The sequence below is a fragment of the Pavona decussata genome, unplaced genomic scaffold (genome assembly GCF_977016875.1).
Source record: "Pavona decussata unplaced genomic scaffold, jaPavDecu1.1 SCAFFOLD_367, whole genome shotgun sequence".
NCBI classification, from domain to species: Eukaryota; Metazoa; Cnidaria; class Anthozoa; order Scleractinia; family Agariciidae; genus Pavona; species Pavona decussata.
Window position 1 is genome coordinate 332,386 of NW_028145743.1, and position 21,960 is coordinate 354,345.

The 21,960-nt window shown below is 37.6% G+C and overlaps 3 protein-coding genes across 4 annotated transcripts; 1 reads left to right on the top strand and 2 right to left on the bottom strand.

Annotated features, from left to right (window-relative positions):
- Positions 1–2,122: 2,122 nt before the first annotated feature.
- LOC146452501 (matrilysin-like) lies at positions 2,123–5,247 on the bottom strand. The gene is made up of 3 exons (XM_085097761.1): positions 5,131–5,247; positions 4,535–4,923; positions 2,123–2,444 (listed from the first exon to the last, which is right to left on the bottom strand). Exons 1-3 carry the CDS (start codon positions 5,245–5,247, stop codon positions 2,123–2,125), a joined length of 828 nt encoding a protein of 275 aa, XP_084953887.1.
- A 2,651-nt stretch (positions 5,248–7,898) lies between these two features.
- LOC146452502 (matrix metalloproteinase-18-like) lies at positions 7,899–12,017 on the top strand. 2 transcript variants are annotated; one of them, XM_085097808.1, is made up of 5 exons: positions 7,941–8,016; positions 8,146–8,171; positions 9,588–9,976; positions 10,158–10,489; positions 11,895–12,017. In XM_085097808.1, exons 3-5 carry the CDS (start codon positions 9,612–9,614, stop codon positions 11,897–11,899), a joined length of 702 nt encoding a protein of 233 aa, XP_084953934.1. In that variant the 5' UTR covers positions 7,941–8,016; positions 8,146–8,171; positions 9,588–9,611; the 3' UTR covers positions 11,900–12,017. The 2 variants fall into 2 exon arrangements, with proteins under 2 accessions (XP_084953933.1, XP_084953934.1); XM_085097807.1 differs by having other exon boundaries at positions 7,899–8,171.
- A 1,650-nt stretch (positions 12,018–13,667) lies between these two features.
- On the bottom strand, positions 13,668–18,775 carry LOC146452503 (hatching enzyme-like). The gene is made up of 6 exons (XM_085097785.1): positions 18,647–18,775; positions 18,045–18,311; positions 17,334–17,440; positions 15,451–15,764; positions 14,623–14,688; positions 13,668–13,834 (listed from the first exon to the last, which is right to left on the bottom strand). The coding sequence occupies exons 1-6, from the start codon at positions 18,725–18,727 to the stop codon at positions 13,710–13,712; spliced, it is 960 nt and encodes a 319-aa protein (XP_084953911.1). The 5' UTR covers positions 18,728–18,775; the 3' UTR covers positions 13,668–13,709.
- Positions 18,776–21,960: the final 3,185 nt, after the last annotated feature.

The following is a 21,960-nucleotide window of genomic DNA, read 5'->3' on the forward strand; positions in this document are numbered from 1 at the left end:
ATTACGAAAATTACATTAATCCTGAGTGGAAACCTCTTCTCTTTCATAACATGAGATATTTGAATGTCTTTCTTCTTGGATGCCGAAAATGCCGCCGTTTTTGGTATGGAATAGGGAATATTAATGCCTTAGTAAACAATAAGGCAAGAAACTGCTAAACGTCGCAGATTCAGTTACCAAATTGCGAAAAAGGAACTTTGATAGTATGGCCTAGCATCCTTAAGGAAACTTTATCTTTAAACTTCTAGAAGTCTTAGATTGTTTCTTGTTTTTGTTGTTGTTGTTGTTGTTGTTGTTGTTGTTGTATCGTCAGTTGGTTGCTTGGAATGGAGAGGAATATTATCAGCAAGTATTAGCAGTTGGAGCAGAAAACGAAAATATTAAAACAAAACAAAAAACAAAAAAACCCAGCCGTTAAGCTTTTGCGCTTTTGCTCGTGCATTTAATGATCAAGACATTGCAACAAACACACAAACAAACGAACAAAGAAGTATACACAAGCGCATAAAAAGTTACTGAAAAAGTTACTGAAATACTTTGTGTTGTATAATAATCAATTCCAAGGTATAACACTCAGTTGATTGCATTTAAATGATCACACCTTGGAATACCACGCATGTTCAAAACGGTGTCGCCAAGGCATTCAGGTTTTTAGGCGAAATAGTCGAGGTTCCAGGGCTGGGATGTATAAATAAAAATATCTTAAGATAGTGTGAGTTGCCTGCAACGAAGGATTTTCTCACGCTGTACATTGGATCACTTCCCTAAACGCGGTGTAATGAGGCTTGGGAACGCAATGGGAGGTCAAGAAAATCCTTTGGAAAGCAGTTAACGACACAGAAAACTCCCATTGATCATTTTATAGGGCATAATAAACAGCACCACAATAAATGGAAATTTATGATCACTCCCCTGTAAAATTTATGCAATCACTCCTTGGACTCTGAAGAACCTAATGGTTGCTTTCGATAGAGATCTATTAGAATTATGGATTTGGACTTCAGAACAATGACAGCTCAAAATTTTCGCAACACTGGAAAAGTAAAAAATTCCTTCCGTTCTCAAAGGGGCAAATACCATCGTAAAAAAAAAAAAAATATGAGCAAGGGTCAGCTACTATTTTTGACAACCAGCAACAGCTTGTAAACTTTAAATGGTGCCTGACTAACGAACTCAAAGCTCATTTTCAAAACCACTTAACAGGGCTTTTAGTTTGCTAGAATAAAATAATACGATCGGCTAAAAGTTCAATATATAAACATCAAGCTGTAATGTAAGCAGTGTAAATGTTTATTCAAACTCATTGAATATCATGCTAATGATAAAAACAAGTAGCAGCAAAGGTAGGATCGTTGGACTAAGCATCAACCTGAAAGACATGAAAGAAGGAGACAATTTTAAACGGCGTAAGTTGTTTTGTAATAACTTGAAAATAATTGTTGGTAACATTTTATAAAAAAATAATCTTATGCAATCATTACATTAAAAGTAACAAAATGTATCTGTCGAACTAAATGGCAGTTTACGTTGTTTTCTTGAACTGGAGAGAGAAGAGGTGAAATTTACTGTCTGTGACGCAAATATGTTACGTACAAGATGTGGCAACACTGAAACTGAAGATGATGAATTCATCAATAAAAGCAAGATAAATAAAGCAGCCTGAAATGGCGGGATGCTAAATTATCTTCGTTTCATCGGCTAATATTTTATATTAGAAAAAATATGATGTTGCTGTATCCCTTTCTTTCTTTCATGGTCGTAAAACGTCTAATTTTTTTTTAGCTGAAACTGAGTTTGGACAGCCAGAGTTCTCGAAAAAACATCCACAGAATGCTAGAATGCATCGATCATAATTATAGCAATTTTGCAAATTTGGCAAGTATGTTAAGGGTTGGTGAGAGTGTGTATTGATTATTCAGTGAGTGACACAGGTATTCTCGGAAACAGGATATCCGAGTGCTCCCACCAGGTGTCGAACTTAAACTAGGTTCATGGGACGAACATCCTACATACTGCTAGGTTTTGAATGTCAGTCTGTGCCATATGCGCAGTGGAATAAATGTGATGGTGTATCTCTTTAAAATGTTAAGTGTTATGGACAATGCTAGTGTTCATATAACATTCACAAACCATATAAATTTCTTATTCCATCAATGTCGTCTCGGCTCAACTTGGGAGTTCCTCGGCTAGCTGTTGGCCACATTACGGAACCCCTGACATTAGAGTGTCTGAGCCCCAAAGCATGACCAATCTCATGGACCGCAACATGGATTAAACTTCTTGCTCCCCAAATGGAACCGGTCTCCGTGAATTTTTCGTCCTCGTCAAAATGGAGCCCTCCATCTGTAGGATAAAAAGCGTGTGCCAACACCCCTCCTTTGCCGTCAAATCTATCTAAACACTGGCCTTCACCAGGGACGCCTGAATGTGATCGTCTGCCAAAACTGCAAAGAGAGGTTAGAGAACCGAACTACAGACCTTAGTGGGCCACGGATAAAAACGTAAAGTTTAAGGTGTCGCTTTCGACGTATTCCAACGATTTGCAACGATCTTAAGACTTCAAGCAGGAACAATAACAACAATATTAAAACTAGAAATACGTGGCTCGCAAAACCTCGCGAAGCTGGGGCTGGGTGGAAAGCCCTCTTTACTCGTATTGTAGCATCAAACGAGGAGATGAAAAGGCGCATAAGATTTTTTTTTTTTGATGAGCATAGTGTTTTCGTAGTTCCACGGGCTAGTTTGCGGTTGAAAATCTATTTCTGTCGCGACGTAATGTACAACGGGCGTGCATTCGATGAATTAATTTCCCACGGAAAATTATTTACCGCGGCCACAAAACGTGTAATTTCTTTAATGCACTCTTTCACAAAAAAGATTTCTAAAAGAAAGGGAAAAGATTCTGGAGAGATAGTTCTGTATCCAGTGAATATTGATGAACATTGCAGTTGAAATTTGATCATGCACGCATATTTTTTTCAATGTATGCAAATTTTTTTCAGACGACGCCAGACAATCTGACGTCATTCATACTTTGTTTGCGCACTGTTGCCAGGCAACAGCACGGACACCTTCACGGAAATGTATAAACACACATACATATATACTAGAAATACGTGACTCGCAAAACCTCGCGAAGCTGGGGCTGGGTGGAAAACCCTCTTTACTCGTACTGTAGCATCAAATGAGGAGATTAAAAGGGGCATAGGATTTTTTTATGAGCATGGTCTTTACGTAGTTCCACAGGCTAGTTTGCGGTTGAAAATCTATTTCTGACGCGACGTAATGAACAACGGGCGTGCAGCGCTGTCGTGTTCAATGAATTTATTTCCCACGGAAAATTATTTTACCGCGGCCACAAAACTTGTAATTTCTTCAATTCAATCTTTCACAAAAAAGATTCCTAAAAGAAAGGGAAAAGGTTCTGGAGAGATAGTTCTGTATCCAGTGAATTTTGATGAACACTGCAGTTGAAATTTGATCATGCACGCATTTTTTTCCGATGTATGCAAATTTTTTTCAGACGACGCCAGACAGATTGACGTCATTCATACTTTGTTTGCGCATTGTTGCCAGGCAACAGCACGGACACCTTCACGGAAATATATAAACATATATATAAATATATGTTCGGCTCGAATTCGCACGGCTTAGCTCCCGAGCGCGGCCTTCGGCCCGACAAATTTATTAACCTCGCTACGCTCGGGCCTTCGGCCCTCGCTTCGCGAGGAATAACTAGAAATACGTGACTCGCAAAACCTCGCGAAGCGGGGGCTGGGTGGAAAGCCCTCTTTACTCGTATTGCAGCATCAAACGAGGAGATTAAGAGGCGCATAAGAATTTTTTTTTGATGAGCATGGTGTTTTCGTAGTTCCTCGGGCTAGTTTGCGGTTGAAAATCTATTTCTGACGCGACGTAATGTACAACGGGCGTGCAGCGCTGTCGTGTTCGATGAATTTATTTCCCACGGAAAATTATTGACCGCGGCCACAAAACGTGTAATTTCTTTAATGCACTATTTCACAAAAAAGATTTCTAAAAGAAAGGGAAAAGATTCTGGAGAGATAGTTCTGTATCCAGTGAATATTGATGAACATTGCAGTTGAAATTTGATCATGCACGCATATTTTTTTCCATGTATGCAAATTTTGCTCCAGACAAGGCCAGACAGTCTGACGTCATTGTGCGGACACCTTCAAAGATATAAACATATATAGACATATATAAATATATTTTTCGCTCGAATTCGCGCGGCTTAGTTCCGCTCGGGCCGGCTCGGCCCGACAAATTTATTAACCTCGCTACGCTCGGGCCTTCGGCCCTCGCTTCGCGAGGAAATATATGTTCGGCTCGAATTCGCACGGCTTAGCTCCCGAGCGCGACCTTCGGCCCGACAAATTTATTAACCTCGCTACGCTCGGGCCTTCGGCCCTCGCTTCGCGAGGAAAAATATATATATTATAAGGATCAAAGATAACGATAACAACAATCATAATGGTATTGTTGGTAATACTGATGCAGAAATAAACTTTACCTGAGCTTTAAGTCTGCATCGCTGACCCTCGTAGTTCTGCTGAATCTCAGCTTTGGTGCCACGTCGCTCCACATTTTGAACGCTTTGGCGATGATTCTTGCTTGGTCGTTGTGCGACATATCCTCGCCATAACTTAAATAATACTTGAAAGACGTTTTAGACCATTTCTTAAACCACACACTATATCTTTTTTCACGCATTCTATCTCCACCTTCACCTAAATCTGCGACTCCACATCGAGGTTTGTTCATCTCCTCCAAGGTCTTCTCGTTCATTTTTCCAGTCACAGTGATACCAAAAAATTTCTGGAACTTTTTTATGGCGGTTGTGACGTCGTTGCTGGAGGATCTGCTAGTTTTTGACATGTAACCAAATTTGGAAAGATAATTCTGAAAGTTTTAAGAAAAACAACGAATGCATGTAAATGGCGGCCTAGAAAGCATTAGTAAGGCCCGGCACAAACCGGTACACAAGATTAAAGAGAAAATAATTCTGAGTCCAGCAGACGAATCGAAGTCATTACCTTCCGCAGTCCTGTTAGATATCGTTAACTACTCCACTAAAGGAAGATTTACAAAGTTGGTATCATGTCTTACCAAAGCAAAATCATCATCTTCGTCTACCCTGCAAACTGCGGCATGGAAAAAGAGTAGCAAAACGAAGATCACTGAATAGAACATTTCTTGCTGTGATAAAACTGTAGGCTCACACATGTCTTATATTTTGAATGACGATTGTTCAGCTGCCTCCAGTTGTGTAAAAGACTATTTTATCGACCTTTTTCATAAATGGCGGCCGATTTATTATTCTTTTCAACATATGTTAATTAGCCCTACTAACCTCATTTCAGAGTAAAAGTTCTTTGGAATTTTGCACATGGTGACGAGGCTAGTAAGGCTAAATTTCATGAAAACAAAAGAATAATTTATCGGCCGCCATTAATGAAAAAGTTCTATTAGCAGGACTATTTAAAGCTTGAGTCCTGAGCTGATCTTGAGCTTTAATCAGAAGGTCTCCGTGTATATGAAATCCTAATTTTGAAACAATGCACTCTCGATCTTTGGTCTACGTTGGTAATTAATTTTTAATTTTAATTTCGGTAAACGTTTCAACAGTCATAAATCAATTTTAACTATTCCATAAACGAGTTTCCTTCTAAGTAAACAGGTCTTGTGAGGGTAAAATTATTTCGACAGCAGATGTTTTCCTCCCGTTTGCCGACCTTAAAAAAATCACGTGGAAGTTAACATCTATCTAATTATATATTTATGTTTCCAAAATTCGAGGCAAGCATCCATCATGAAAATTAAATTAAACTATTCGCATTTAAATTTCTGCAAGGTTCCGTTCGGACTAGATACTCCGGTCGTTCTTGGATACCTGCACTAGTCTGAACATATCTTGTTGTTGTTGTTGTTGTTGTTGTTGTTGTTTCCCGAGCAAGAATCTTAGAACCGTGCCCTAGCACAAGCACCACCCTTAAGGGTGGTACTCAATACCGTTCCCTGGCACCAGCGCTCGTCTGAACGGGATTTCTTTTTAAACTGAGTTCCCGTAATTTTTCCCTGTGCCTCTCTCAGTATAGAAAACAAAACAACAGGCGCTAAATTGAGGAACGAGAAAACGTTTGCTTATTGAGCACCAAGGAGTCTAAACAACTTCCTTTTCTGTGAGCGGGCACAGAACACTGGCACAGACACCTGATCTAAAAAGGGCCTTATTTTTAGTTTTCGCTGAGAGAAGCAAAGTAAAGACTGTACGCAGCTGTTAACAAAGACCGTGTGACCACCACTCGTCTCGTGCTTGTTGAATGTGTAATAGTGCAATACAGTTCAATAGCTAAATAAACAATAATTTAAAGAGTTAGGTTTCTACTATAACTTGTATTTTCCCCACACTTGTTTTACATATTCGTAAAAAGATGATGCCTCCTTTTGCTACTTTGCAAACGTTCTGCACATTTCGAGCGTGCGAGAAACTATGATCACGATTTCCTATTGGTAAGGTGCCTTACGAGTTAAAACAGTTCTCAGCTAAGCCTGTTAAATTTCTCAAAAGAAAAGTTGGCTAACCGCGCATTTATTATTTATTTTTTGTTTTAGTTTACCATTGATTACTGTTTAAAAACATATATAACATATACTAAATGCAAGAAGTCAAAAGACAAAGTACATGTATAGATCTTGAGGTAAAAGGGAAAATTGAAGGGAAAGCTAAAATAAACTAAAGGAACTTATTAATTTAAGCTTCCTCATCATTCTCTTTGTGATAAAAGTTGAAGCATGGATATAGAGGGTGACATACGTATTCAGCTCGTTGAACGATGTGTTGTTTGGGAGCTTTGCTACCCACCTCATGGATGTTTATGTCTTTGATGATTTTAAACGTCTGCTGAGTGAGACGTTTGCACAAGAATTTTTTTCCATGAAGAAAATTAATTATTTTAATTTCACCATTTTAGATCATTGTTGGCTCAGTTGTCGGTTTGTTTGTTTGTTTTTTTGGTTTTTTTTTTTTTGCCTTGAAATAAAAAAGAAAAGAAATTATGAAAAATGTTTTCACATCTGGGAAAGTTTACTGACGGATGAACAAGTATGTTAAATCTAAGAAAATAAGTTGAGACACACGAGGTTTGAAGACACAGAGGGAAATTGCTCATCAATTGCTACAACCGTTAACAGAATGCATCTCACATTTTTTCCCTAGCGTTTTGTTTGGCCCGTAAAACTATCGTATTATAATTTATTCATGGATTTATTGCTTCACTAAAAGCGGCCGTATGCCTTTTTGTGTGTTTTAATTAAAGTCAGGGGTCACAGCGATTTTACTAAAAGACAGAAGAATCTTTTTTTTTTTTTTTTTTTTGTTTTTTTGTCGGGGAATATTCCAAAAAGTGCAATATAATACGTAAATGAGGTGTCGTTCAGCTTGTCAGGATCATGGGGTAAAGTGAGTCTCACTGTGGCCCAGAATACTCCTAGAAATCACCTTGGAAGTGTAAATTAAAGATTTCATTTGCTTACAGTGACTTTGAGGAGTAAATTCGAATTCTTACCTTGTTGTTTACTCAGATTTATTTGCTGTTGCGAAGCTCAATGGGTGTTATTATTATTTAATTTTGTCACAAAAGACAGGCTATCACCGTTTTTTTCTCATAGGCAAATAGTTAGGAGCCTGCGTCATTGTCAGCAGTTATTATTATTATATTTTTCTGCAGGTATCTGAGTTCACCTGTCCTAGCTCGTCCATGAAATTGTTAATTTCGAAAGGAAGGTTTTGAACCCCTCAAATTTATCTTTTTCAAGAAATTTACAAACATACCTGACCTAAAATAATTTCATCCTTATTTATGAATACCTTGATTTTATTACTTTTTTTTTATTTTTAAAGATGAATATGCTAGATTTCTACACCGAAGTCCAGCGATGTTTAACCAGCCTCTATGCAGGTTTGCAGCTGATACAATGCTCAAGAAAATAAAGGTACACAAGTTCTGGAACATTGTTCGCATATCCAAGTTCTCTCGAGAATCAATGCAGCCATGACCAAAATGATGTATCTTACAATTTTTGCTTCGCTTCTTGCTTTTCATGCCGCATATTGCGAGGAAGACCAAAGTGAAAATGATTTGGCATTGGTAAGTTTTTATAAAGCTTCTTATAATATCACCTAGCACTTGGTTTATACAACTCTTCATATATATGGACTCACTGGGGACCTGAGGTCTATAACATCCTTCAATGATTTTAAATGAAAAGCGCGCTAGATCGCGCTAGATTTCGTTCGAGCAAAAATGTCGCTGTAATATGTGTAATAAGTAGTTAATTATTTTTTATTATTATTTTAGGCTTACATTATATCATAATATATTTCTTTTTTCTTTAGTTTTCTTTATTTTTTCTTTTCTGGGAGATATTAGCTTCTACAGCTACTCTGTAAATCCGAGGTTTAAAATATAGCGACATAGCGAACCATTATTTAGCTTTATTTAAATAAGTTTGTTAAGGGTGACTACAAATTTACGCAAACACTTATTTTAAGTAGCCATGTTGGAAGAGTGATAGCTCACGACATTGTGTTTTTATAATTTTCAAGAAATATGAATTTTTCAAGACCCTCATCGAGACTCTCATTGACGAAGGGATTTAGATTGATCAAATCTTGGTGATGTTTTGTCATATAAAGTAGACTGCACATTACGGTGTTTAGTTACCAGGGGGGGCATGGAGAGGTGGTTGAATTCTTTGAAGGCGTGTAAAGAACATGATTAAAAAGGACGACGCGTGAAAATGTAACCGTTCCCAGGTAACCGCCATTTGGATCGTAAAAAGTTCTGAACTTGACTCCATTAGGAGTCAAATTTAGCATCAAAAAAGGCGCTCAAAGATTCATTCATTAGAATTTTTGGAAACATAAAAATAAAATATAATCAAATGAACAACATATTTTTAGGCAGAGTCACATTGTGACAAAATTGTGCAGGACCCCAACTATACCAAAAACAACAACTAGTTCCAATTTCATGTTCGATTGGAGCCGCGTTGATATAACATTGGACAAAAAGGACTATCGGAGGTCCTCGCAAAGCACAATTTTGACTCTTCTCAGGATTTGGCAAGAATTATGTAATGGTAATGGTAATGGTAATATATTTATATACCGCATTTTCTATTCATGTATATATTCAAATGCGGTTTACATCAGCATATGTCCATTAGCAACCTCATCCTACCCACCCAACCCATGAAATCATGAAACAGCACAAAGACCAGACCAGCACACCGGGAACTCCATGCCCTACTCTTTGCGATTAATGTCTTATTGAATGACCGCCAGATTGAGCAGTGATTAGCTTTTCTTCACGTAGAAGTAAAATCCAGAAAAATAGACTTCCACTGAGTTTATTAAATTTAGGGTTAAATCCATCATGCTTGCATCTTTGAGTTTTCAGGTAAAGTACTAGTGTTGAGAAGTCATGTTTGCTTTTATGGAAAAAGTATTATGGCGAAGTTGTGCAGGCCCTCAACTATACGATGTTAATTTCTCGTTTCAGGATTATCTCTACAAATTTGGCTACATGTCGCCGACCAGCAGATCAGCGAATAATGACGTCAAGACAGGCATAAAAAAGTTCCAGCGCTTTTTTGGTCTCCCAGTTACAGGAAGATTAGACGAAGCGACCGTTGAAGAGATGAGTAAACCTCGATGTGGAGTCCCGGACCTTAACGCCGGTGACGAAGGCATGCGTGTTAAAAGATATACCACCAGCTGGAATAAATGGCGCAAGACAGCACTGACGTACTATATGAGTTATGGAGATGACCTGTCACAGCGAGACCAAGCAAGAATCATTCAAAGAGCTTTCCAAACCTGGAGTGATGTGGCACCGAAGCTGAGGTTCACTAGAACAACGAATCCCAGGAATGCAGACTTCAGGGTCAGGTACACTTTTCTATTATTTTAACCTAATTTATTTACATTACTTAAACCGCGATTGTCCTGTGAAATTATTTTTATCAGCAACGTTCGCCCATCGATGTGTTCTTAAAGACCTTTCTGTGGGTCTCAGTGTTGCAAATGCCCATCAGTAACGAAGACTTGTTTGAATTGGTTATATTCGCAGTTTTGGCAGACGAACACACTACGGTGTTCCTGGTGAAGGGAAGTGCTCCAGTCCTTTCGATGGTAAAACGGGCATCTTTGGTGGAGGAAGTGTGCTGGCTCACGCCTTCTTTCCCACAGATGGACGGATCCATTTCGACGACGAAGAAAGATTTACTGAGACCGGGTCCATTTGGGGGGCAAACAGTTTGATTTATGTCGCGGTCCATGAGATTGGCCACGCTTTGGGGCTCGGACACTCTAATGTAAAGGGCTCCGTAATGTGGCCTACGGCTAGCCGCGGCACGCCCAAGCTGCACCGAGACGACATTGCTGGAATTAAATCTTTATACGGTAAGTGAGATTTCATGAACAAGATTGATGACCTGGGGCCCGTTTCTCGAAAGCCCCGTAACTTACCGGGCCCGGTAAGAATATTTTTAAATGTTTGTTTTTCGCCGATTACACTGTGATTACAGACATCGTACTTGTCCAATGTGTTTATTGAATTATAAGATTTTGAAATTTAGTATTCAAAGCTAACAAAAATTGACTTCTGTTAAGGTTACCCTTTTCCTTCAGAGGTGTCTCGCGTCCAAGCGATGTAGCACGTCTGGTTTAAACTGGAGATACCTGAACTCTTATATCAAATTAAAGCTTATAGAGCTGGCTATCAAACTAAACCAAGAATTTTGAAATAAAATGAATTGCCGATTTTTAGCGCTGTTTTCTCGAATCAATTTTTTCACTTGGAGGAGTCGCTTCAAAGAGCTAAAACTCAAAAGGAATTTGTTCATTTGCCTTCAAATTTGGACAGTAGCTAGTTAAACATATAAACAACAAAAACAAGTCTGCGATTTTTTTCTTTCGAAATATTTGTTTCTCCGAGAGCGATGTTTATACGATCACTCCACATTTTTTTCATCCTATTTCGAAGATGCTTTATAACTTTTCATTGCGATTAAATATGGCAAAACGCAGACACGTTTTTTTTAGCGCTTTGGGTCCGGAAACTGAGGAGCAAATTAAATTAGAGAAAAACAAAATTCGCTTTGACTTGTAGCTTTACAAAGGTGATTCGGACGCTCGCATTTAGAGGTCGTGAAAAATTCGACACTTCATTTTCTTTCAAAATTCTTGGCATAGTTTGATGGCCAGCTCTATAAGCTTTAATTTAATATGGGGGCTTAGGTACCTACAGTTTAAACTTGACACGCTACTTCGCTTAAACATGAGACACCTCTGAAGGTATAGGGTAACCTTAAGTAACATTTTTCACCAAGGACACTTATCGGGCCTGGTAAGTTGCCGGGACTTTCGAGAAACGGGCCCCTGAGCACTTAATAGTTGTTCCAGAAATCACAAATCTTGAGACTAGGACAACGTAGAAACAGAAGCGACAACGGTTATGTTCAGTAAGAATTTCGTTGAAATCATTGAAATGTCCTCATCACAAATCCAATACTGAGTTTTTACGAGATGCCCTCGTCACTATTCAAGAAAATTGCAATGTGCATTGTTTTCTGTATTTTCTGTCTTTTAATGTTTTTTCCATAGTACAATAATATAATGCTACTGTAATGTGAATATTCATCCGTTGTGTCAAATGTACACAGTGAAGTTCCTTCGCCTTTCTTGGTAGATATATTGTCGTATTTAGGTAAATGTTTAAAATTTGATAAATGTTCCTGCTTACTTAAAGAGCTGCATGCGTGAAAAAGCATTCATTTTCTGATAAAGTTTTTCTTTTTGTTTTTAGCCTGATGGCCATTTCCCGCGATGGTATAGACGTGATAGCGCTCGTCGCCAATAGTAAAACGAATTATTGTAATGTAATTGTCAAATACTGTCAATAAAATGATATGTTGTTTTACTCGCGCAAGAGGTGTATGTACTGTTGTATTGATTTTTTAATCATTTAATCAAGGTCAGAAGATGTAGTGATTCTTCCAAAAAGGAACCTACAGTTCTTTTTTTTTTAGTAAATTTTTTTCGTTCTTTTTTGGTGGGCATCGTTACATTTTGCTCATACATAATTAAAATAAGGCTTGTTGAGAGTCAATCGACAGATGTCCGTAATGCATTGCTGTTGGTAGCATGAGATGAAACCAACGTTGCATAATAACCAGAGAGTCAGTGTTAGTTCCAATTTTTCAGTGGGAAAAATGTCTGGAAAAAAATTATCCAAATATTTGCATGACTACCCTGAAAATGTTCAGTTTATCATCTTCCTCAGTAGGTTATATTCTGAGTCGTTTCCCAACTATTTAGAACGAGACAATGTCTTCCGGTCTTTTCGTTGTTTATAGCTTCAGGGCTTGGGATTCCTTTTTAATTATGTGTGTCTTACGGAGGGAGGATAGTCTTTCAACACACTAATTGATTTTTTTTTATTTTTATTTTGATATCTCTTGACGGGAAGGAGTGTATACCGGATAGATGTGTACGTGTATTAACTTCGTTGCCACTAAGGAAAACAATCTTACCCAAAGACGTACTTTTAGGTGTTAAGTATAGGGTCTCAGTAACAGCTATTTGAAACTTTAGTATGATAATAAAAACACCCGAACCAATGAAAATGAGGGCTTGAGGTACATTGGATTAGCGTATGCTGTCAGTTTTAAATGAGCTAAATAAATACAAAGTCACACGAACGCGTTTTGATTCATGTTTTATTGTTCATTTATTTCTCAATTTAGTTTTTATACTTCTACACTGAGAAGTAAAACGACATGCATTAAATGATGTGCATCAGATTAGGATCCCGCCATTTTTAATTAGACGTTACCTACAAAGAAAAAAAAAAGAAAAAGAAAGTTGTTAAGTTTTAGCGGTCTTGAGCTTGGAGAAAAACCCAACCCTCAGGTACAAAAAGACAAGGGTTGGTCCATTGTTAATGGGCATTTAGAGAAGATTGGGCTAGATTTACTTCATAGGTGTCCGAGAACGGTACCTTACGAAGCACGACTTTCAGACATTTTTGAGGGAGAATGCAAGGTTTTTGTCATGTTACCATTGAACGATGTCGTACAATGCTGACGAAAAATAACAAAGTGTTCCATTCCATCACACTCTGAATTTCTATCATGAAAACAATACAACATCCCAACAAATTTCGTTAATTATAGTTTTGGGTCGTATTCAAGATGGCGGCCATTGGCCTCACTGGTCCACAGCTGTGCCAATAACATGAATTCTCATTCCAGGTAAAATCTCTCATTTACTGCTAACTCCTGTTCTGGTCGAGTAACATATACTGCATTTAATTTCTGAGTTTAACTGCCCAGTGTAGGGGCAACTGACAAGATCCAATCTTGAAGGAATATTTAAGAAAAGGATTCACCTAGCCTTCCATACTACGTACCGTCTCTGTGACCAGCGGCCAACAATGAAGTCTCATTCGGGTGAATTAACTTTAGCTCCCTCCCCCCCACCCACCCCCTGAAAAACGTTTGCCCGTACGCAGATGGTTGGGTTTGTGTATGTCCAGTCCATGCATGTGCTATTTATTCTTTACATGCAATGTGACGGAAAAAGTAATTTTAATGTATGTAACAAATAACTTAGTTGTTTTTCACACAGGGAACTTACAGTTGAAGCAGGTCTTAGCACACCAGTACTTGGTGGCTTCCGGGTACCTGTTGCAATAATCTTGAGTATAGCCCTTGCAATTATCTCCCCACCTATCAACACAGTTTCCTGTATTGTCATGGAAAAAAAGGTATTGATAATCACTTATGCGCAACATAAGGTTATCAGCTAATCACAGTGACAGCGAGCTTATTGAAACAAAAAGTTCATGTAATTTTATTTACGCAAGGAGTCTCGTTATTGGAACTTATCGTTCTGTGAGTTCTCTCCTGTCAGAGGTTTTACTCATGTTGTTTTTTCTCCTCTAACGAAGTTTATAAATAAATAAATAAATAAATAAATAAATAAATAAAAAATGTTATGTTTGGAAGCTCAAATCGAGTTCGTGTCAAGACACCTTAGACTTTTCATAAAAGACGGAACACTGACTCCTTATTGAACACTCCTCCACATGATGAGGTTATTTCGGGGTCAGTAGTTTAGATAAATCTATTTTCAAGAGTTATGTTAAGTTACTGCGAATACTGGAATCCTAGCAGAATGCAGGATGTTTGTCCCATTAACCTAGTTCAATGGCCCTAGCTCCCACGAGTTTCCCGTAGCTCAGTGGTAGAGCATCCGAACTAGTAATCCGAAGGTCTTAGGTTCGACTCCTGATAGGAACACTCAATTTTTTTTCCGAGTATGCCTGTGTCATTTACTGATTTTTACATCATTCTCATTTATTCACCAGGCTTAACATATTCCATCACATTATTTTCATTGCGCATATCTCATCTTATTTGGTGGATGATGGAAAGGAGCAAAAATTTCATTGCTTTTAAATCTAAGGTCTATCTTCCTTCAGCTTGGCTAAAGATACCAACCTGGTTCGGTGTTTTCTCAAAATAACTTACCTGAACCCGTGGGTCCTGGAGTTGGAGCCGGAGTCTGTACCCCACCACCACCGCCAGTGTTAGGACCTATAAATTAACAATAATGCTAACAAATGAATTAACAAAGGCTCACGGCAACTCGACACTCATGCGACAGCTTACGTTTACAGTAATTCTTTCATGTTGCCTTGTTGAAAGCCTTGGTTAATAGCATGTTATTGCAAGTGACAGGACACTGACATACCAGAAAGTAAGGTAATAAAAATAAACAATAACAAATGTGTGTTAACTAAAGATTAGTCAAGGTGAGAATTTTTGGCAAACGAAATGACGTAATTGACTAAGGATCTTCCGCATCCAACCTGTCAGCGGTCGATACTTGTCAGAACTTAAAACTTCTGTTGAAGTTTCAGCAAGTTAGCAAAAAACTGTAAATAGCTTACTACCACAACGAACTTAAAATTTACTACCTTTTCCCTTATTGAAAACATCTTGCTGCTCTAAAGGGATTATTTCACAGCAGCAATAACAACAACAAATAACTTCTGATAGTATACCATACCATACCATACCATACCATACCATATCATACCAAAAGTTCAATTTTTGAATTTAGGCCGAGATAATAAGAATATTGAAGGATACACACTACAAGAAATTTGTAGCCTAATAAATAACAAATAATAAATAGTGTGAAAGCTTCTTTTGCAAGTATTTTATTTTATGATAGAAACAGGACCACTGAGGCAAGGAAAGAAGGAAAGCTAAGGTAACTCGTGTTGTATTAGACGCAAACGAAATACAAGTTATGAAAGTTGTAATATGGTTTAAAAAGGCATATAACCTTACCATACAAAGATTGTATCCCAGCGATATCGTCTGAATGCAGCTTCATGCCTGGGACGTACCCTGTGTAATAGGGGTACATGATGGCGCCACGGATGTTTGTGTGTTGCAGGCCAAGAGAATGTCCAAACTCGTGCACGGCCACCCACAATAGATTGGTGCCTTGCGCCGTATTATGCGTAAACGTTTCGTCATCGTCAAAATGGGCGCGTCCGTCTTGAGGGAAATACGCATGGGCTAGGACACCTCCGGGTCCTTCGAATGGGTAAGGACAGGTGCTTTCCACATTGGTGCCATGGTGAGTATATCTTCCAAAGCTGAAAAATTTAAACATACATTGAATTGAAGATAAGAAATTCATATGTGTGAACTGCTTAAGTTGCGTGTATAACTGCGATGGTCTCTCACTTATTGTTGTTTTGTAAATGTCGAAGGATAAAGAAAGGTAAAAAATTGTTAATGCACGTGCAAAGCCAATGATTATTATTTTTTTTCATTTATGTTTGTTTATTTTCTTATTTATTTATTTATTTATTTATTTATTTATTTATTTATTTATTGACGTTTTCGCTGCCGTCGCCGTCGTGCTTGCCTATGGTCCCTTAAATACCTGGCTTGAAATCGCCCCTATATTTACTTCTTATGGCCCTGTGCTAAGCCGAGATGATGTAAGGTAAAAGCAGCAAAAACAGCAAAAGCGCAAAGAACATTCGAAAATAAGCAAGGAAACACGAAAGTAAAAAAATTAACATCACTGGTTTCTACAATTTTAAACAAAGGGAACAACCTAAACAAACAACTAATTTACGGACTCGCTTCCGGAGGCCAGGCATTGAAGACTTATCTTAATAAAATGCTTATTCTAAGAGCACTTCGCATGATTTATTTTACCGATAGACGTGAACATGCTGTTCCCTTAATTGTTTGCCGATGCAAATATCTTACCTTTGACGTTTCTATACTACGGGTCTGTTTCCAACTTAATGCACGACATTAATAATAGTAACACGCCTATAAACATCCTGAAACTGTTTCGCCAAACGTCCAGTGCCCATTCATATAATACTCCATCATCCACCTGTTCAAAATTCTAGACTAGAAATACATAAACGTTCTTTTTCGCGATTTGGCGTGAGACTGTGGAATGAGATACCGCGTCGTATAACTGAGATTTACCTAAGAAAGAATTCAAATAAGAAATTCGCCGGCTGCCCCTCAATATTTTGGTAAATGAAAACGACTTTATTGAAACGCCTATCATAGTACAGAAAATAGGTCTCGCCAATAAGTTGCAACTCGTTCATTTTCTTTTCTTTTTTTTTTTTGTCGTTCATTTTTCGACTTTTTTTCTTCCTTTTTGTTTTGTGTGTGTTACTCGTGATTTCCCTACCACCCCTAAATCCCATTTGTTTTGTGTTTGATTGTAATGACTGTAACAATATTAATTTTATCCTTAAACAGTTCAACCGATACCTGCGGGCCAGTGTCTCATTTTTGCTAAATTTTTGAATTTTTGAATAAACTTGATAAACTTAATAAACAACAAACAAGCTAGCAACAGCAATGTTGACCGGAATTTAGTTGTTTCTCATTGCCTTCTTATCAACCGTGAAGGTGGATCAGTCAGAAATAAAATGTTAATAAAAAGGGCTGTTATTACTTCCAAATTATTTGTATACGTCTTTCAAACATTGAAACACTGGTAAAGAGAAAACAAGAAATTGACATCCAATGTGATTGACATCAGTATTGGGTCAGAAAAGGAACAATGGTCTTTAAGTCAATGCGAAAGGAAACATTTTGCGAGGACGGACCCAATTTTTATACTTTTGTCAGATTTTTTTGAAAGGACTATTAAACAAAGTAGAGAAGATAGATTGACCCGCCTGATTTTGATGTTGGCACTACTTGCACTGCTTACTTCACTAAACGTCAACCCAGAAACGTCAGCCCAGAATTGTAGTGCGTCGCCAAATATCTGCCTTTGCTGACCCTGTGTATAACACAAAGATAATGTCATAAACCTTAAGTGTACAAAAAAGGCAGCTTAAGGGAGCTGGCATAGGGCACATTATATTTGCACAAATTGTTAATATAAAACGTGATCCTTAACTAAAAGACAGGGTCTGTAACCAAGTAAAAGTGATCTGAGCCTTTTTCAACGTATCATTCTAACCTCATTTACACCTTCCTCCTACCGCCTGGCATGGACAAACGTCTTTGAAAGCGTCACTGACAATTTAAGCGTTTTCTAGTTCGCTGTAGTATTTTTAGGCGACAACCTCGTAAACGCAAATACTGCGCGATATTTTTGTCCTCTGGGCAGGGGTGATTACATTTTGCTTTATATGGTTGAGCTGGTGGGTGAACATCACAGATTGCTTCCGACGTTACAGAATTTGGCTACACGGACTGTAAGATCGACCGTTCACAACTATATTGGTGTTTTTGAAAAAAAAAAAAAAGAAGAAAGTTACCTTCATGTAAAAACTGTTTCGTAGAGTGTCTGTCCTAAATAAATTTGGCTCTTACTTTCCTGATACAGACCTCACTTAATTTCAAAATAATATACATTTCATTAGGTAATTTTCACTAACATGAGGGAGATCCTGACCGGGCTGGACATAATAAGTCAAATGATTCTTCGACCATCTTCCCGCTGTAGCATATCTTCGCGTTCGCTTGTCGTCACCGCTATCATCAGGAACACCACATCTGGGCTTCTTCATAAGGTTGACCGTTGGGGCATCCAAAATCCCACTGACCTCAAGGCCAAAGTATTCTTGAAATTTGCGGATGGCTGTTGGGACATCGTGGTTACCACTGCGCGTGGATGATACGTAGCCGTAGTGACTTAGATAGGTCTGATAGAAAACAACGATGTTTTTCAAAATTTAACATTCGTCAAAGGAGTAGTTAAGTTTTGATTTTATAAATTTAAAAGACGACTCTTGGAAGGAAATTAGTGTACTTAAGCAGTTGTAAAGAAAAACTCGAAAAATTCGTTCTGTGGGGTAAGAAATCGGCAGTGGGCGATGAATTTATTGTAGTCAAGTTATCAATACAAACGCAGCAGAGTATCGATGCGCAAAGAAGTCTTTTTTTTTTAAAGAGCAAAACGTAGCCTACTTGTGTTTCGCTTTTCTTTGAAAGATTTATGAAAAATTTGTCCTGAAAGCGAACTGAGTGAAATTCTTACCAAAGCCATGGTTTCTTCATCATCACAAACTGCAACTCCGAACAGGAAGGCTACCAGGATAAGTACAGTGAGAATGTTCATGATTGTATCTTCCACACACAGCTGACACTGGAAGTGAATCTTATTAAATCTGCATCACTCTTTTATACTGAAGGAGTAATGGAAAGTTTATTTTTACTTTAGCTTTGGCCGAGAGGAGGTAAAGTAAAGCCTAACGCCTGTATAAACAGGGCATGTATTCAAATCGAAATGAATAAAGTTTTAAGTCTCCCAGCAGTTGTAAATACTTTTATCATGCTGTACGTTTGGTGCAGCTGAATCTTTATTGTTTATCATTTGATCCTTGTATAACAAAAGAGCACTAAACAACCAGGGAATTCACAAAAGGTGATAGAAAACACAGGAATGATTGCCAATGGACGGGTTAACATGCAGAATAAACGATCTAGAGATACAATTACCGTCACTATATATTTTTTCCAAAATACATGATCTCGGTTCTCAATTTAATTTGCTGGTGTAATTTATATGATGCCAAGATGAAAAAAGTAAAAAGAGGGAAAATGTTTATAATATTTTCGTCGTATCTCCATCTATACAGCATTTCCGCGACTATTAAGTCTAAACAAAAGCATAATCTGAGTCCAATTTCAAACCAGCCGGAACAAAATACTTGCTGGGTACCATTGTGAACAGTACGTCATGATTATCCATTCCTGAAATTCAGCGGGGTCTTCAGACAGAGGGTGCAAAGTTGAAACACAGTACCCGACTATTGAATAAGGCATGGTGTGAACAGTCTGCAGACAAACCTTCTTGAGTACTCAGGCGCTGCACCCACATATCGTATTTGTTCTTGGTACCAAAGTGAACAGACCGCACTGTTTGACACTTTGCTGGGTACTAATTGTAAAATTCTGTCTTTCCAATACATAGGAAATCTAAAGATTTCCGTGCGCAACCCTTAGAACTCCTACCTTCCCACTTACTCACCACAGTGGCTTTGACGTATTGCATTTAGCTGAGAAATAATTGTTTTTTGTATGAAAAGATACCTAGGAGAAACCGAAGACATTTGCACTGATCTTTCAATTAATACTTAAAAAACAAAGCAAAAACAAATGGTTTTGAGTGATCAGAAATCGGGGACACCCAATGGTTCATTTCAGTGGATGTCTGTTGAGATGGCCTCATAATTTTCTCCGAAATTCATATTTAGTGGGAAAGGGAATCTAAAGGTTTCTTCGACAAAACATCAGCGCAACATTTCGAAAAACTTGAAACTTATTCCTTTCGTATATGACGTTCAAAATATTAAAAAAAAGGTCATATAGCATATATTTTCGTAAAACCAACAGCAGCAGTAAATCCAGGGAATGGAATTCCGTTTCTTAAAATTTATAATAAATTAAATTCTCAGCTAAATTTTCCCAACAGTTCAATATGTTTTAGCTTCATTGATAATTGCATGGATATGTCTTAAAAAAAGCACAAAATGATCTTTGAACACAGGAGACAGTGTTTTAAGTATTTTGCGTAAACTGTTTTGGTAAGTTGAACCTGAGAAATCAGCAACATTGTCCGCTGGCCGTTGAAAAAAACTATATGGCCAAAAATCTTAACTGCAGATCACTAAAAATTATTGAAATACTGACAGCTCATGTTAAAAATAAAAATAAATTCTCACTGAAATGATTATGGTAGAAGCAGGGAAATATTCAAAGGAAGAAGGTCAATGTACCTTTCTATTTCAAACTTCATATCAAATGGTTACGTACCTGGTGCAGCTTTGTAAATAAACGTTTTGTTCATGTTGCTGCCAGAATTCCATGCAGCGTTTTAAGATTTCCATGTTAACACAATGCTTTTGACTTTTGTGTGTTCACCTTTGTTCTGTATTATGATATTTCATAGCAATGTTCACGAAAAGGCAAAGATGGGAAGTAAAATAATTGGAAATGTAAGCTTCTAATACAAAGTATTTTAAAAATAGCTGAGTCATCGTTGCAGTTTGTGATAAAAAAATGGTGCTTTCTGGTGAAAAATGTTATATCTTTAGATCTAAATCTTAAAGTTAAAATGTTGGATTGTTTTTAATCCCTCAAGAATTCTTATTTTTCTTTTTCACTTTCTTATTTTAATAATCTGATGTGTACCTTTTAAAGCCACCAGCAGAGCATTAAAGGCAAAGGGTCCAATCTATAGTTTAATCTTTTAACCAAGGGCATTTTTTCCTATGAACCAGGGAGTTAAAAACCGTCTCACTGATTTCTTTTACCCGTTTCTGCGGTTTTTTTTTTGGGGGGGGGGGGGGGGGAGGGGGGGGGGGAGGGCTAAGCCTACAAAAAGGTAGGGAGGGGTGCATTATGTCAGACTGAGGCTCAGTTGCATGCAGACGTGATCAGGGTATATACGGTGATTTCAACTAAGATTTGAAGGATAAAAACAACTAACATTTTAGTGTGAAAGGACGCTTCTAAAAGGCGGTTTACGTTGTTCATCAAGTATGTATCAAATGACTTTATTATTATTATTTCATTAGTAAGTGTACATAAAATTTATAATTACATTAAATGTATAAATACAGAGAAATACAACTTCTTTAACTAAATCCACTGGATCGCGTGTAGCGAAAGTTAATCGAAGTGGGCAGAGTAAGACAAGAAGAAGAATGGTATAAATAAGGGAGTAGAAAATACTTAGAGAATGAAATGATTACTTTATGAAATAAATAAATAAATAAACAAGTAAATAAATAAATAAATAATTATGTATATGATATACACTGGCGGTTTGTGGTTTTAAGTTATAAATATTGCAACAGCTTAGAGATCAGGGTAGACACGTCAACATAGGTATCCTCAAGTGACAGAACCTTAAGTAGCTTCGCGTGGTTTTTTCTTAAAGTTATGTTTGGATAGTTTCCGAAATCTGGTGGAACACTGTTCCATATTTTAGCTCCAATTCTGGAAAAGGAATTTTTTAATTGATTTATTCGAGAACGTTTGATAAAGAAGTTGTTTTTGGATGAAAATCTGGTGTGATAATGGTGTATAGTATTTGAATATGTGAATAGAGTGGAGATGTTAGGTGGAGTAAGGTTATTAAATACGTCATGCATAGTGGAGGAAACTGTTTTAAAGTAAAGCATATTCACAGGAATGATATTTGATTGAGCAAATAGGGGGACGGCATGAGCTCTATAGGGTGTAAAATAGATTAAACGAAGAACACATTTTTGCAAAATTAAGATTTTTCCAAGATGCGTTGTAGCGGCTTGACCCCATACAACTATACCACACGACAAATAAGGG

Bases quoted from the DNA above. Each gene is read 5' to 3' on its own strand.
- LOC146452501 (XM_085097761.1), bottom strand. From the start codon at position 5,247: ATGTGTGAGCCTACAGTTTTATCACAGCAAGAAATGTTCTATTCAGTG. The intron at 4,924-5,130 runs GTAAGACATGAT...TAAAACTTTCAG, and splicing joins AAGATGATGATTTTGCTTTG to AATTATCTTTCCAAATTTGG. The intron at 2,445-4,534 runs GTAAAGTTTATT...CTCTCTTTGCAG, and splicing joins GATGCAGACTTAAAGCTCAG to TTTTGGCAGACGATCACATT.
- LOC146452503 (XM_085097785.1), bottom strand. From the start codon at position 18,727: ATGAACATTCTCACTGTACTTATCCTGGTAGCCTTCCTGTTCGGAGTT. The intron at 15,765-17,333 runs GCGGGTCAATCT...TAAATTTTTCAG, and splicing joins AGTGCCAACATCAAAATCAG to CTTTGGAAGATATACTCACC. The intron at 13,835-14,622 runs GTAAGTTATTTT...ATGACAATACAG, and splicing joins TCCAGGACCCACGGGTTCAG to GAAACTGTGTTGATAGGTGG.
- LOC146452502 (XM_085097807.1), top strand. From the start codon at position 8,076: ATGACCAAAATGATGTATCTTACAATTTTTGCTTCGCTTCTTGCTTTT. The intron at 8,172-9,587 runs GTAAGTTTTTAT...TTCTCGTTTCAG, and splicing joins GTGAAAATGATTTGGCATTG to GATTATCTCTACAAATTTGG. The intron at 9,977-10,157 runs GTACACTTTTCT...TTATATTCGCAG, and splicing joins AATGCAGACTTCAGGGTCAG to TTTTGGCAGACGAACACACT.